Here is a 13,665-nt window from a genome sequence, read left to right as displayed (position 1 = left end):
AATACGCGAAATGTATTATGCGCGGGTACGGGAGGGTATTTGCGAGCTTTTTTTCCTAAAACATGTTATCGAGATTATCGAGGGGCGGAATGTGTTAGCTCAGAATGAGCGTAACCCACCAATATGCTTACGGTGTGTCACTGCCTTCCGGATAAGGAATTAAAAGAAAAGAGAAAAGTACCTTGTTACAATAGTGTGCAGCTGTAGGTGCCCGGCGCTCTCGGTAGCCTTGCGTCAGTGGTTCAGCGCGTGTTTTACACCTTTATGGATTCGCACTTTTAATTTATTCACTCCGATGATCATGTGCAAGTTAAACCGATTCGGCTCGCGACTGGCAGCGATTCGATTCGTATGACGTTTCCCATAGTGCCCAATATGAGATATTCAATAAATTTTTAATCGATAATCGTCTCGTGACTAGCCCTCTTGCTGCTTCTCGTCGGCTGCGCACGTCCGGTGTTTGCTTGTCGCTATTTCAGGGATATCGCGAGGTAGTTTTGCTCCTTCACTGACATTCATCTTTAATTCTGTCGGTATAGTCCGTGTCAGTTTTTCTGACGACGGCCATTCTTTCGGATAATCTACGCCCCGTGCGCAGTTGCCGCTACCCTTCTATTCCTATTTTTGTTTTCCGTATGTCTCTATTTTAATTGCAGAGATATCGGAGATTCCATCACAAATATGTACTCGTTATTCGTAAGCATATCGCGCGCCGATGAAACGTTGATACGCATTATGCGCTCGCTGCTGGCGATCGTTGTCAGAGCAACGCGTACGCAGTTCGAATTGATTATGCGACAAACCGAGAGCGGAACTGATTAATCGAGCGCGCGCATTACCAGATTGCGAAAATACGAGAAGCCGAACTTTTGTGCGCGTGGTATGAAATTTGCGCCGGGATCGCTTTTGTGGAGCGAAGCGAGAAAAAAAAAACGGGAGCTGAAATTTAACAGACTTTTTTCGGCCTCAACCCTTTCAACATATCCACGGATACGCCGCGCGCTCGTATATATATACTGCGCGCATATCGGACCAACGTCATTGTGCCGGGCGTAAAAACGCGCGGCGAGCCGTTTTTTTATCACGAAAAAAGAGGATAATCGCGAGCGGCATGCTCTTTTTTCGCGGGAAATGATAAAAAAATTTCTTGCCGCCAGGCCCACTCTCACTTAGTTTGATTGACAAGGGCGAATTCCACCGTCGAAATTCGTTTCAATGATAAACAAGAGCAGCAGCTTTGACCCGTCTTGTTCTTTTCGGATAAAGCGCCGTTTCGACTTTCTCGAGCCAGCGCAAACATCGGCGACATTCCGGTTGTTTTAGCTCACCTTTACGTTCTTCTCGCGTTATGGAACGAATGGAAATTTATGATCCCAGCTGTCGAGGTTGTTTGCGTTAGAAAATTATCGCCGACACAAACATGCCTTTAAGTACACGCAGGCTTTGGCATATAAAAGCCGAAAGTGCTGAACCTGAACAACACCGGTATAGCAGTATACCAGTGACGGAAAAATGAAGCGCCTCGTGTACATGACCGGCCTCTTCGCCCTATTGGCTCTCCAGCAAGCGAGTGCCGCGGACGTGGAGCCCCAGGTATGAGCGAATTCGCATATTTCTTCTTAACGGCTATATCAACCGGTCGCGATGACCGCAGATCAAGGTGACGAGCGCCGAGCTCTGGTACGCCAACCCCGAGTACATCGACAAGCTCGTGTACAAACTGAACAAGCACAACGCCACTTACAACAACATCCGAGTGAACTGCATCATCACCCAGGATCTTCCCGCCGACGTCGTCGTAAGTAGAGCTCGGAAGGGTGGGATGATTTTTCGCGAAAACTTTATCATCCCGCACTCGATTCGCAGACGCGCATCCGGGTGTACGCGTGCGACTCCGAGCACAAGAACGCGCGCCTCCTGCTGGAGGACAGCACGCCGATCTGCAAGGAGAGCCCGAATCGGAAGCTCCTGCCCAAGGTCGTGGTGTTGGACAAGTCGAAGCTGCAGGGCAAGTGCGTGAAGCGCGGCGTCTGGGACATCGTCGACATGGGCAACTTCAGGTTCGAGGTCCTCGTGCCCCGGATCCACGAGATCAGCACAGGCTCGGCAACGCCGAGGAGCTCCTCCTCGAGGCCACCTTCTACTCCGAGTGGGGCTACCTCCACAACTGAGTATGCACGACTCGTCCTGTAAACGACGTTCTGTCAATAAAGTCTCTCGCTCGATCTACGCCCGCCTGTTTCCCAATCACATTTGCCTATCCGCGCAGGCTTTTGCTCGGCAAGCAGCACATCGTGTGCCGATGATCGGTAAGAATGGGCCTATTGTTCGCGAGCAATCTCAAGATGCGCGGCCAACTTTTTTAGCCCGAATTTCCCGATACGCGATTCCGCGTCGCAGCGCTCGCTCTCGTATCGATCGCCGGAATTTTCGGAGCAAAAACTTGCGAAAGAGAGAGAGAGAGAGAAAGTGCATCGGCTGACGAGGGATGCGGTATAAACTGATCCCGCTCCCTTCGACTTTCGGCCGCTGAAAGCTCCTCGAAGGAGCGACAAAAGGAGCGTATCGGCTGCGCAGTCTCGGGCTAATGAGAAAGCAGGCCGCGAAGGATGCGTACTCGATGATACTCGCGGCTCGCGCGTTATTTTCCCGAAAATGGAGAGAACGCGAGACAATGCGGCAGCTCCGATGTGCGCTCCACATATGCTCGGCCGGCGGTGCGCGTCCTATAGGCATGCAGCGCTCCGGAGTACAGGGCGCTAACGAGCCAGGCTCGTATAGGCCGGCTTTGTCAGTTACTCGGTTGGCTCCCTCCCCGCGCGGCGTTGTTATGCCTCGCTGCTCTGCTGTTCCCTCGGGCGGCTCCTCGATTTTCGCGAGACTGTTTACGCGGGCCGTACTCGCGCCTCAGTCCCACGACGCGAGCACTCGAGTGTTTGTTGACTCGGAGAGGAGACACAGAAGGCCGTTGCCATTGAATTGCCATTAGCCAGGAATTTGGAGACTCGGCGGAGAGACTCGCCTGCAGAGAGGTGCGCGTTCGGGAAGTTCGGGAAGGCTGATCGAGCAACGCAAACTGATCGGCTCCTCCGGCTTCTCTCTGTTTCAGCGCGAGAGATGAGCGTGAAGCAAAGCATCGAGTCGCTGCGCCGGCAGACCGAGGAGAAGACGAGCTTCGAGTGGAGCTTCTCGACGGGCGCCTCGCCCTGGAGGGCCCAGTCGCCGGGCTTCCTCCTGCACGACGGGCGGGAATGCAGCCTCGCGATCGAGGGCACCTACACCAACAACTGCGTCTCCAGGCTCGAGTACCGGCTGCGCGCCCAGCTCGGCTTTAGCCCCGAGCACACGGGCCACTTCAACGAGAGCTTCGAGCTGCGGCTCCGGCTCGACAAGATGGACTACGAGTTCAAGCTGGCCAAGCTGACGGAGCGGGAGTTCGCCGCGGAGATCCTCGCGCACCACCAGCTCTCGCTCTCGAGCAGGAAGCTGCTCCAGCTGGAGGTGGAGCTGCTCTGCCGGAGGCTCCACGAGCGCAAGACCTACGGCCGGCTGCCGTTCGACAACGACGCCGCGGGCCTCTCGCGCGACCTGCAGCGGCTGCTCGACTCCGGCTACCAGGCCGACCTGGAGATCGAGGTGCGCGGCGTGCGGTTCCGGGCCCACCGGGCGCTGCTCGGCTGCCGCAGCAACGTCCTCGGCAAGATGATCGAGCACGACATGCTCGAGCGGCGCACCGGCCGCATCGTCCTGCGGGGCTGGGAGCCGCGCGTCTTCGCCCGGCTCCTCGGCTACCTCTACACCGGCAAGTACGACCTGAGCCGGGAGAGCGTGCACGAGGTCTTCCGGCTGGCGCACTACCTCCAGCTGGACGAGCTGCAGAGCCAGTGCAAGCTCTTCATCCTGCTGAACCTCTCGGTCGAGAGCGTGGCCGACGCCCTGCGGCTGACCCGGCACGAGCAGTACGGGGCGGCCGAGCTGCGGGAGGCGGCGCTGCGCTTCATCGCGGCGAACGAGGCCAAGTGCGCGGCGAACGCGGAGCTGCTCGACTACCTGGGCCGGAGCCTCGACGCCGAGAGCCTGGGCTTCGTGCTGCGCTTCGCCAACCGGCTGCGGCTCGAGAAGACCCTGGCGACGGCGATGGAGTTCGTCAAGAGCCACTTCCAGGAGGTCATGGCCAAGGCGGAGGTCAGCAGCTACCTCGTCGAGCAGCCGCACCTGCTGATCAAGATGCTGGAGCTGCCTGCGCCGAGCGCGGACCAATAGTGGTCGACAACTGCGCCTCTCCTTTTCCGTGCTCTCTGTAACCGACGCTTTCTCAATTCTCGTACAAATAAATGTTTTTTTTTATCGCTGCGAATAAAGAGACGCGTCTCCGACTTCCTCCCAGTCCCGTGCGCTCGATATCGCTTTGACGGGCGGCGCGCTCTCTCCCTTGAGATTCGACAGCTGCGCGTTGCTAATATCCGCGCGACAGCGTATAATAAGCCCGGGGCGCGTCAAACGAGTGGCTGGCTCTCGCAGCGGCTCTGCCCGTCAAACCGACGTCTCCCTTTTCCAGCTCTTCCGAGTGCCATGGTCACGCGCTGGATGTAAAGTCTTCGGTTCTCCTTTGCGCCCGGCTAATGCGCGGCTTTCACTCAAAGCTCGCTCTGATTCGCTCTTTCCCGCTCTTTCAGCGCTCGTTACTGCACGTGCAAATCATCGCCCGCGACGATCCGACGATCGAGCGAATCAGCGGAAAAGCGTTATTAAAAAGCGGAGACAAAGGGCCCGACTCGCGACTATAGAGCTGTACCAGAGTGTCTCCTTTGCGGCGCCCGCGCGCGCGCGCGCGCAGAGAGCCAATAAGCGAACGAGCCGCGTCGGCTGATGTGACAATCAACCGATATGCCGGCGCATTCCTTTTCGGCGAGCGCCATCTTTCATTTGCCCGCGTCGTCGCGGCCGGAGGGGGGAGGGCGGGAAAAGCCGCGAGACAACGAGCCGCGCGCAACTGTAGCCGCACGGCGGCGGCCAGATAGCATTGTCTAATATACCCTGTTGTTCCGCCCCCTCGCAGCCCGCGTTATTCCTTCGCTCTTTCCCGATTATTTATCGCGCAGTGTACGGCGCGTAGAGCGAGCTCCCTCGAAAATTAGCCGCCACGGTAATGGACGAGGCGGATCGGGAGAGCGTTCGACACAATTTTTTAATATTCCGCTTTTTCTCGTGCTCCGCTTTCTCTCCGCAGTCGCGCGGACAATGCGCTCAGCCCGTCGCATTGTCGCGATCCTCGGCGCAGACTCTGGAGCACAATGCCGAGTTTGCCTGCTGCTGCACTCTCTCGAAATACCGCGGATGGCAGAGGCGCGTAAGCGATCGCGTTACAAAGACAGTGGAGCAAAGGAGAATCTCGCTCGCAGCTTTCATCCCTTGCAGCTCGCGTACGATTAGCTCGTTATTCCGGCGCTTTGTCGGCCTCTGAGCCTGATGCAGTTTCTTCCACCCCCCCCCCCCTCTCTCTCTCTATGTATATATGTATGCCGAGCGAGTAATTTTTCCCCAGAGTTTTTTCCTCGCTTCAAAGGCTGCGCGCAATCTAGGAAAGAGACGCGCGGATATATGCGCAAAATCGCGGATCGAGCCTCTCTGTAACGACTCAATCTATTAAGCGATTCGACTTGGCGCGCGAGCCTGCATCCGAAGCGACCGAAGAAAAGTCGAATAATAATGAGAAGCCGCGCCTCACTCGAGAAAATGAATTCTCCTCCTCCTCCCCCGCGCAGCGTCCTTTGTTGTATCCGCGCGCATCTTTTTTCCTATCGTCATTACTGTACATCCCTCCCCATCCCCCCCCCCACCCCTTTATTCCCCGCGCTTTATGTACATTCGAATCGCTCGTGGATTAACATCGGCTGCCGCGAGCATAGGTGCGGTGCATAACGTGGTCAACGCCGCGCGCGATTACTATTTCCCGATCTCCCGCTCGCTCTCGGCGCGCAGACGGCGGGCGAAACAATGTCGAAACTTCATCACGGCGCACAAAGCCGCTGCTCCTCGAATCGTTATTTCCATCTCAATTAATATTTTAATCAAGCCCTCTATGCCGCGCCGCGTTGTTCCATTTACGCCCGCCTGAACATTAACTCCGCATCCCTTTTCGACGTCATGCCTCTGATGCTCGTTTTCTTCCCTCATTCCGATCGAATAGCGAAACAAGAATGCCGCATCTGCGCTTGGCTACCTGCGCGGAGAGAGGTGCCGCGAGAGGAGACATCAAAGCCGTAATCCGATGCCCCGAGTCGATAAGTCGAGGCCCACTCGGGCGAGTAAATACGCTCGGTCATTCAGGGATCCTATGCAGGATGTAAGTGAGTCGCAATCTCCTTTTCATGCGCAGCGACGACAATCGAGGGTCGCGCGGCGTGTTTTAATCTGGCAAAGTGATTTGTGCAGCGCGTCGCCCCCTGTGATCCACGTTACAATCATTCGCTCGTTAAGTGAGTAAACCAATCAACAAGTTATATCAAGACCGAGGCGCCCCCAGCAGCGAGGGGACTGAGGCGAACCATATGCGCGCTCCGCCGGATTAAAGTATCCTAAACACTCGTCGGGATCGCGACGCGTGCCGGAATCACCTTGCGCCCCCATTGTGCGAAGGCACGATCGAATGAGGGAGACCGCGCTCGGAGAAAAAAAAAACGCAAAAGGATTTTAACCCCGCGAACAAGCAGACGACAAAACGGCAGGCGCATTGAAAGCGGGCGTAGATTTAATCATTACGATATTCCGGCCGAGCGGCTGCGAGCGCAATTTTCAATTCAAATAACAAAGCGAAGGCTGGAAACAACATGGACTCGCAGCGGCCCGTAATTACGCGTAAACTGACAGCCGATAACCCGAGCGGTACGCAGCTGGTGCGCGCTAATGAATCCGTTTTATCAGCGCCGGCTCTCTCCGCTCCACTTTCATTCTCTCGGCGGACGAGGAGGCGGACATTGTGCCTCGGCTCTCCGATATGTCGCGCTCGCTCCTCTAACGAATTCACGATCAGTCCACGGCCAGTTCCCGAACTCGTGCCCGTAAATGAATACCCATGTCCCATCCCGCCGCGGCCGAGTTCTCGTGACGCCGAGCGAGCCCTTTCTATCCCGCTGCCGGGAGGGAGCGGGGGGGGGGCGGACTTGGCCGACTCGGCGCAGTTTCTAATTAATCAGCTAGCCGCACCACCGCGGACTGCTGCGCGAATCGTCCCTCTGCGAATGGAGCCCAGCTTTGGAGGAGGCAGAAACGGACTTTTTATCGAGTGTGCAACCATGTCGGATGTGAATATACGATTGCCGATCGAAATCAAATTGGAAAAAGGCAAACTCGGCTTTTAATTGCCAGCAACTATTTTCCACCGGCGGCCCTCAAAGCCAGCTCCATTCCAATTTTTCGCTTTGATTCGCGGGACAAGCGCCCAGTTTTTCGAATTTCACGCGGAACTTTGCAGCGGCATCGGGCTTTCAGCCAGCCGCCGAGTAATTAACGATATCTCACCGGTAATTAAACGCATCCAATACACTCCCGCGTTTCCTCGTTAATGGAGCCAGCCAGCCAGCCAGCCAGAGCAGAGCGGAGTTACAGCAACTAAGACACGGCCTCTTTCTCGGAGCGGAGGATGAGCCCCTATCGCCCGTTTTCTATGCCCCGTGTCGGTGCGGCGGCGGCGGCGGAGTCGGAGGAGAGGAGGGAAAACCACTATTGGCTCGGGGCTTTGGCCTTTCAGCGGACCCGAGCGCCAATCCTCCGCGTTTAAATGCTCTCCTCTGCCGCCGCTGCTGCGGGCTGCGCCAGCGGAGTTGGCCGATGCGAGAATTAACCCGCTCCCGCGATACGAGATCGATCGATCGGAAAATCTCCGGCTCGGCTTTTTATTTCATATCTGCGGCTTTTCGGCCGGCTGAGCGAATTTTTTTCCGGCAAAGTGTCTCGCGTGCGATATATTAGACCGACGAGCTTCCGCGCGTACGTGGCGCTTTGACGCGACCCGACGAAATTTTCCAAAGCCGCGCAGACCGCGCGCACACACACGCTCGCTGGTTACCTAAATCCGACACGGCCTCGTCGCATATTAGATCTGGTCGAGGGAGCGCCGCGGGAGCTTGCAAAGCCAGTGTGCGGTCTGCGCTACGCGAACAACTCTCTCTCTCTCTCTCTCTCTCTCTGGCTTTAGTTTGTCTGCGTATATACTGGGCGCACGTATACGCTGTACTTTGAAAGAGGGCGGGAAGAGGGGGGCGGCGCGGTGGGGGCTAATGTGACTAAATGAACCCGCTAACGGGGTTGCCGTAATGGGAAGGGGTAATTAAAACCCCGGCAACCGCGAACGCTGCCGCCGCCACCGCTCCGCCGGGCTTGATCGCAGGGACGTAGCTGTTGCGGAGCCCTCGCTTCGTTTCAGTTTTCCAAACTTCTACCGCGGGGAGACGCTCGCAGTGGGATTTCCTAATTAATCACTTTCATGCAAATCAAATCGTACAGAACCAGCGTGACTTTTCAACAAAACTTTATTTACAAAAATACTCTACTATTTACAACGTGCGTGCAAGTCAGATGTCAAATGTCCTATAAGCCGTCGGGGCCGTCAGTGACAGCCGCAGCCCCTGATGATCATGTTGTGGTATCTCTTGAGGACGTGGTTGCGCCCGTCGCGCGAGTAAATGACGGTCATGGGGTCGAGCTGCGTGGGCACGCAGCAGGCCTGGGGCACTCGGCCCGGCTGCAGAAAGTGCACGAGGGTCTGGATGATCGCGTGGTTCGTCGCGTTGTGGTGGTCGCTCAGGGGGAAGTGGCACTCGCCCGCGCAGAACTGCGCGTCGTAGCCGTCCGGCGCGACGATCATCCTGTCGAACTCGAGCTCGCGGAAGCGCACGTACAGCGTGTGCAGCAAGCACTGGCCTGACGAAGGCTTCTTGCTGTACACGGCTTTCCTGCTGTACGGCCACAGCTCGCCGCTGCTCCGCTTCCATCTCCTCGCGACCGCTGCCGCTACCCCCGCCTGCTGCAGTCTCGAACCGCTCTTGAAGTAGCCCACGAGGAAGGGCTCCTCCAGCAGCTTCCCGCTTCGGCCCTCGGCGACAGCGACCGACAGCCGGAGGCTAGCCGCCTTGTCGCCCCTCGACAGCCAGTAGCGCAGCGCTTCGGTCGCGTCCAGCTCGATCCAGCCCTCGACGGCGTCGCTCACCTCCACCGAGTCGACCAGTCGAATCCTTCTCTTCTGTCGCTGTTTCTGCTGGCTCGTCGCGTTCTTCAAATTCATCCACGCGTGCACCGAGGCGACCGAGTTGCCTTCCCGAGTCCCGAGGTGCAGGCGCAATCGGGCGCCGATAACGGACTCGATCTCTTTGGGCGTCTCCGACAAGTCGAACTGCAGCAGGATGTCCTCCTTGTCCGCGCGATTGCTCGTCGTCGCCGCTGCGTAGCTCACGACGACGTCGCTGTCCTTGAGTACTTGCGCGTTCTCGAAGCGCAGCCCAGCTGAAAGGATTAGCACAAGCATGGTTAGATCGATGCTCCCTCGCGCGAAGCGTTACACGTTGCTCCGCCTGGACTTACCTCCATCCTGGTTGAGAGTGTACCTGTAGACGTCCTGAATGTAGCGGGAAGCCGGGCCACTGCTCTCGATCGAATCGTTGCGGAAACGCGCTGCCCTTGCCGGCACTGCTGGAAGTCGAAGCATGTCGAGGATGTCTCGAGCTATGTCGCGCGTTTCCCTCCGAGAGCTCACGCGGTGCGCGACGGTCTGGCCCATTCCGTTGTCGACGTAAATTCCAGTTAGCCGCTGACACTGGCCAATCTGCTCGGTCGACGAGAGCACCGCGACGAACAAGACGAGCACGCATGCTCGGCCCCCCAAAACTGCACGAGACATGTCGGTAGCTTTAAGTCTCGATTTCACGGTCCCTCGTGTAAACAACAACACACCGAAGGAGCTGCGTGCGCCAACTAGCGGTGTAGAAGACTACGTTCCTCTCCGATCGTTTGAACGCTACTGACTCGTACGAGGCTCGGAGGTGACTGAGCTGCGTATACTCAATCCCCAAGTCCCGACGACCTTTGGGTTTCCCCAAAGACTGCATTACAAGGCTCCTTACTCAACTTTATTGCGCCAATAACTGCACGTACAGGTATGCGGCTGTGCGGATCGGGTGCGCCGAAGGCCCAATAAGCCGCCGGGGCGGTCTGCACTACCTGAGGTTTATGGCAGGCGCGCCGAATGAATATTACCCTAGCGAATCGAGGAGCGAAAAGCTGGCGCTTAATTGATCTCGAATTATCGATACGGAAAAAGGCAGGAGGAGGAGGAGGAGGAGGAGGAGGAGGAGTCGGCTCTCCGCACATTCAAAAGCTCCCGTCTCTCTTACCTCGTCGACTCGCTGGGGGATTGCGGTTTTCCGTATCCGCTGCAGCTCGCGTAAATGGAACCGATTACAAAGATCCCGAGTCCACATATAATTTTCCATTCTCCGGCTCGGCTTCGACACAGACTGCACTGCCGTGCCAGCTGCGCAGCTTCCGCATTTGTTACGCCGGGGCTTTTGTCGCAAGCTCCGCCCAGCCGTGAAATTACGTTCAATTTTCTTTTTTAATCTCGCTAATTGTAATTAGCTTGATTATTCCTTCATTCTCTTTCAGCGAGCTACCGCTCTCGTTGCCCGCCGCTGCGGATGCGGTAAATGCGATGAATGAGAGCTTGCGCTGCGCGCGTTCTTAATGGATTATGAAGGAGAGAGAGAGAGGGGGGGGGGGGATTTTTTCTCGCGCCGGGTTCATCTCGGACTCTTTTGAAATCGACGCGAAGGGAAAAATCGCGAGATCGATCACTCTCGGGAGCGAGCGCGATTAAGCGCGGCTTCGCGGAACATCTGGCGACAACTCGTCGGAGCAGCGATAAGGGGATCCGAGGCGAGAATCTTGAGGCGCCAGGCTGAACTGCGCGTCTTGCAAGGGGCGGCAGGGTCAAGCGCCGTTTATCCCGCACCGCAGCCCAGAGATGTGCGTCCGCCCCCGCGACGAGATAGCACTGGGCGCGCTTGGCCTCGGCGAAATTCAAAAATAGCAGCGGACTCGCGCCTCGTCTCGAAGATCGACGGCAGCGGCGCAGACAAGAAGAGGAAAAGACGGGAAAGGAGGGAAAGAAGGAAAAGAAAGGGCGCTCGCGCTTAACGCGCAGCCGGCTTTCTGACAATCGCCATTACGAGACAATGCCGGTCCGACAATCGCCGCGTATAATAACGATAATGCGAAGGTGTCGGGGCGCGAGATCACGGTTTCGCGCCTTCCTCCCCCGCATTGTCGCGCGGCTCCCGAGCGCGAGATTCCGCAGCGCGGACGCGAAGAATGCCCCGGAGATGCGGAACTCGAGCCTCCTCGCGAAGCTGCTCACGTCGCGGTGCCGCTGCTGCGAGCAAAAAGCCAACCTAATAATAACGAGGCCGCGACGTATCCGCGAACGGAAGAGGCGGGGGATGCAGGATGCAGGATAATTGTTTTTCCCCCTCGCGCCGGAAAATTTTAATCTCGGCTCGCGCGACAGACGCCCGCCACGTCGAAATGTAGCACATTGTGTAGAGGCCGTTATAACGCAGCAATAACAGCGTTCCATTATGCGCCGCGGAGCTGCCGCCGCTGTGCGAAGATGTACGTATAATAGAGCGCCGCTCGTACATTGGTGTACGTGCAGCGCGCCGTTCGCAGTGGGTGGAGAGCGAGAGAGGGAGAGATTGCAAAACATGCCTAGATTAATGTTTTCTCAACCCCCCCCCCCCCCCCCCCCGCGGAGTCTCCTCGCCTGATGGCCCTAGTGTTCTAGCTCCGCGCGCCCGCCCAAACTCCGGCTCCGCTCGAGGCCGCGCAATTAGATCCCGCTTTCGTTTTCGGAATCCGCAGCATTGTTTGCGGGCATCTCATGAAATTAAACCGAAAACGCGCGCACAAAAGGCCCGCTCTCCCGACTTCGCTTTCGAGTTTATTTGTGCAAGACGAATAATTATGGCGGGAATACGTGCGCGACACAATTCAGCGGATCTGAATACGACTCCGCCGACTGCGTCGCCAGCCGCCGCCTGACGAGGTTATTTTAATCAACGCCGCGACTCCGCCTCTACCTCTTTATCTCGCGAGCTCTGGGCGTTTTTTGTTTTTCTTTTTTTTTTTTTCTTCGTCCGAGCTCCGAGCTACAGCGGCGGCAGATGGTCCGACGGTTCGCGAATTTCGGGGATTACTTTTATTCGTTTCTTCCTTTTCTTCTCCGATGCGCGCTCCGCAGTCGCGAGCGGCTTGTGTGCGCCGACCGATCGAAGCTCACACGCGGAACTAGGCCCAATTATTCGACGCGCGCTGCAACCGAACCCGACAAACGGGCCTCGCTACAGCACTGCACCCTCGCCGACGACGTCGAGCGAAAAAGCTCCGAGAGCAAAATAAAGAGGACAGAGAGAAAGAAAAAACTGCATTTTCATTACACGCATAAAGAAGAATCAGCGAGAGCGGGAGAGGGGCGCCGGCCGGGACAATGAGCGCGAGCGGCAGGCGAAAAAGGGAGGGACGGCGTCGCGCGCATTGTTTCCGCAACATTTGGCTCCTCTACTGCTGATGAGATATTCCCTCTATCTCTCTGATGCTAGCTGCAGCAGCTCTGATGCGCTACGCGGCGAAATGGCCCGTCGAGCCCTTGTGATGGCTTCTTCCACTGCTGCGCTGCCTATATAATTGCGACACGATTGTATATACTACGAACTTATATATTATCGCAGGCGATTCGATTTTTCATCGCGTTTCGACTTTTGCACTATGCGTATATTACGACTCGTGCAATCAAGCATCAAAGCCCGACCGCGGCGTTATTACATCGCGTCGCGCATTCATTGAAACTCGGCAGACGCGGGGCGAACAAAAAAATTACACGCACACGCGCGCAGGGCCTAAACAATGCCGGTCTGCGGCTCGCGCGCGCTCCAATTCATTCATCGCTCTCTCTCTCGTCGCGTGCACGCGCGCGCAGCTCCTAATTGACTTTTGCCGTCATTGTCGGGATCGTTGGCGGTGTATTGTGTGCGCATCAGCCAGCGCATTTCTCTTGATTCTCGCGTGCACCTACACTCGCTGCGATTCGTACGATCTCGCGGCTGATATGGAGATCGCCGCCGACGGGAGACAACGCCATCGCACAATGCGCCTACCGGCGCCGCCCTTATTAACTTAGCGCCGGCTTCTCCCCCTTGGTCCACGCCGCTCCGCCCCCTTCGCGACTGCACTTCTGCTCCGCGCTCGCCACCCGATGACCGTCTCTACGATTTAGAGTACGCGCTTGATACAGTTGCAAAAGAAGCCTCTCGTATTTTCACTCGTTATACCTCTCTGCGGCGGGGAGTCTGTCTAACTTTTTTCGGGGAAAATCCAGCTGTCGAGCCCGTCCTCGAACAATGAGTAACATTTTTATACGAATAGCTGCTGCAGCGGCACACTCGGTTTTGTATTTTAATCAGCATTTTTCCCGAATATCCTCTAACTGGAAATAATGTCTCTCACACCCTTTCAGGGCTAAATGAGTGCAGTGCACCGAGCCGTGCATTCGCATGCCGTAAAGTCTACAAAGAATCGAAATGCATGCATGCAGCCAGTTCTCCGCGCACGTAACGC

At 56.7% G+C, this 13,665-nt stretch overlaps 3 protein-coding genes across 3 annotated transcripts; 2 read left to right on the top strand and 1 right to left on the bottom strand.

Annotated features, from left to right (window-relative positions):
- Positions 1-801: 801 nt before the first annotated feature.
- On the top strand, positions 802-2,229 carry LOC107980898. The gene is made up of 3 exons (XM_031921988.1): positions 802-1,593; positions 1,655-1,798; positions 1,867-2,229. The coding sequence occupies exons 1-3, from the start codon at positions 1,513-1,515 to the stop codon at positions 2,191-2,193; spliced, it is 552 nt and encodes a 183-aa protein (XP_031777848.1). The 5' UTR covers positions 802-1,512; the 3' UTR covers positions 2,194-2,229.
- A 592-nt stretch (positions 2,230-2,821) lies between these two features.
- Positions 2,822-4,361, top strand: LOC100678815 (TD and POZ domain-containing protein 5-like). The gene is made up of 2 exons (XM_003425414.4): positions 2,822-3,032; positions 3,110-4,361. The coding sequence occupies exon 2, from the start codon at positions 3,118-3,120 to the stop codon at positions 4,261-4,263; it is 1,146 nt and encodes a 381-aa protein (XP_003425462.1). The 5' UTR covers positions 2,822-3,032; positions 3,110-3,117; the 3' UTR covers positions 4,264-4,361.
- Positions 4,362-8,513: 4,152 nt separating this feature from the next.
- On the bottom strand, positions 8,514-10,029 carry LOC100119506 (bone morphogenetic protein 7). The gene is made up of 2 exons (XM_001603219.5): positions 9,580-10,029; positions 8,514-9,501 (listed from the first exon to the last, which is right to left on the bottom strand). The coding sequence occupies exons 1-2, from the start codon at positions 9,893-9,895 to the stop codon at positions 8,609-8,611; spliced, it is 1,209 nt and encodes a 402-aa protein (XP_001603269.2). The 5' UTR covers positions 9,896-10,029; the 3' UTR covers positions 8,514-8,608.
- Between the last annotated feature and the right edge of the window lie 3,636 nt (positions 10,030-13,665).

Source organism: Nasonia vitripennis, chromosome 1, assembly GCF_009193385.2.
Source record: "Nasonia vitripennis strain AsymCx chromosome 1, Nvit_psr_1.1, whole genome shotgun sequence".
Classification (NCBI taxonomy): Eukaryota; Metazoa; Arthropoda; class Insecta; order Hymenoptera; family Pteromalidae; genus Nasonia; species Nasonia vitripennis.
The sequence above is the reverse complement of the archived record's forward strand: the minus strand, read 5'-3'. Positions and strand labels throughout refer to the sequence as shown.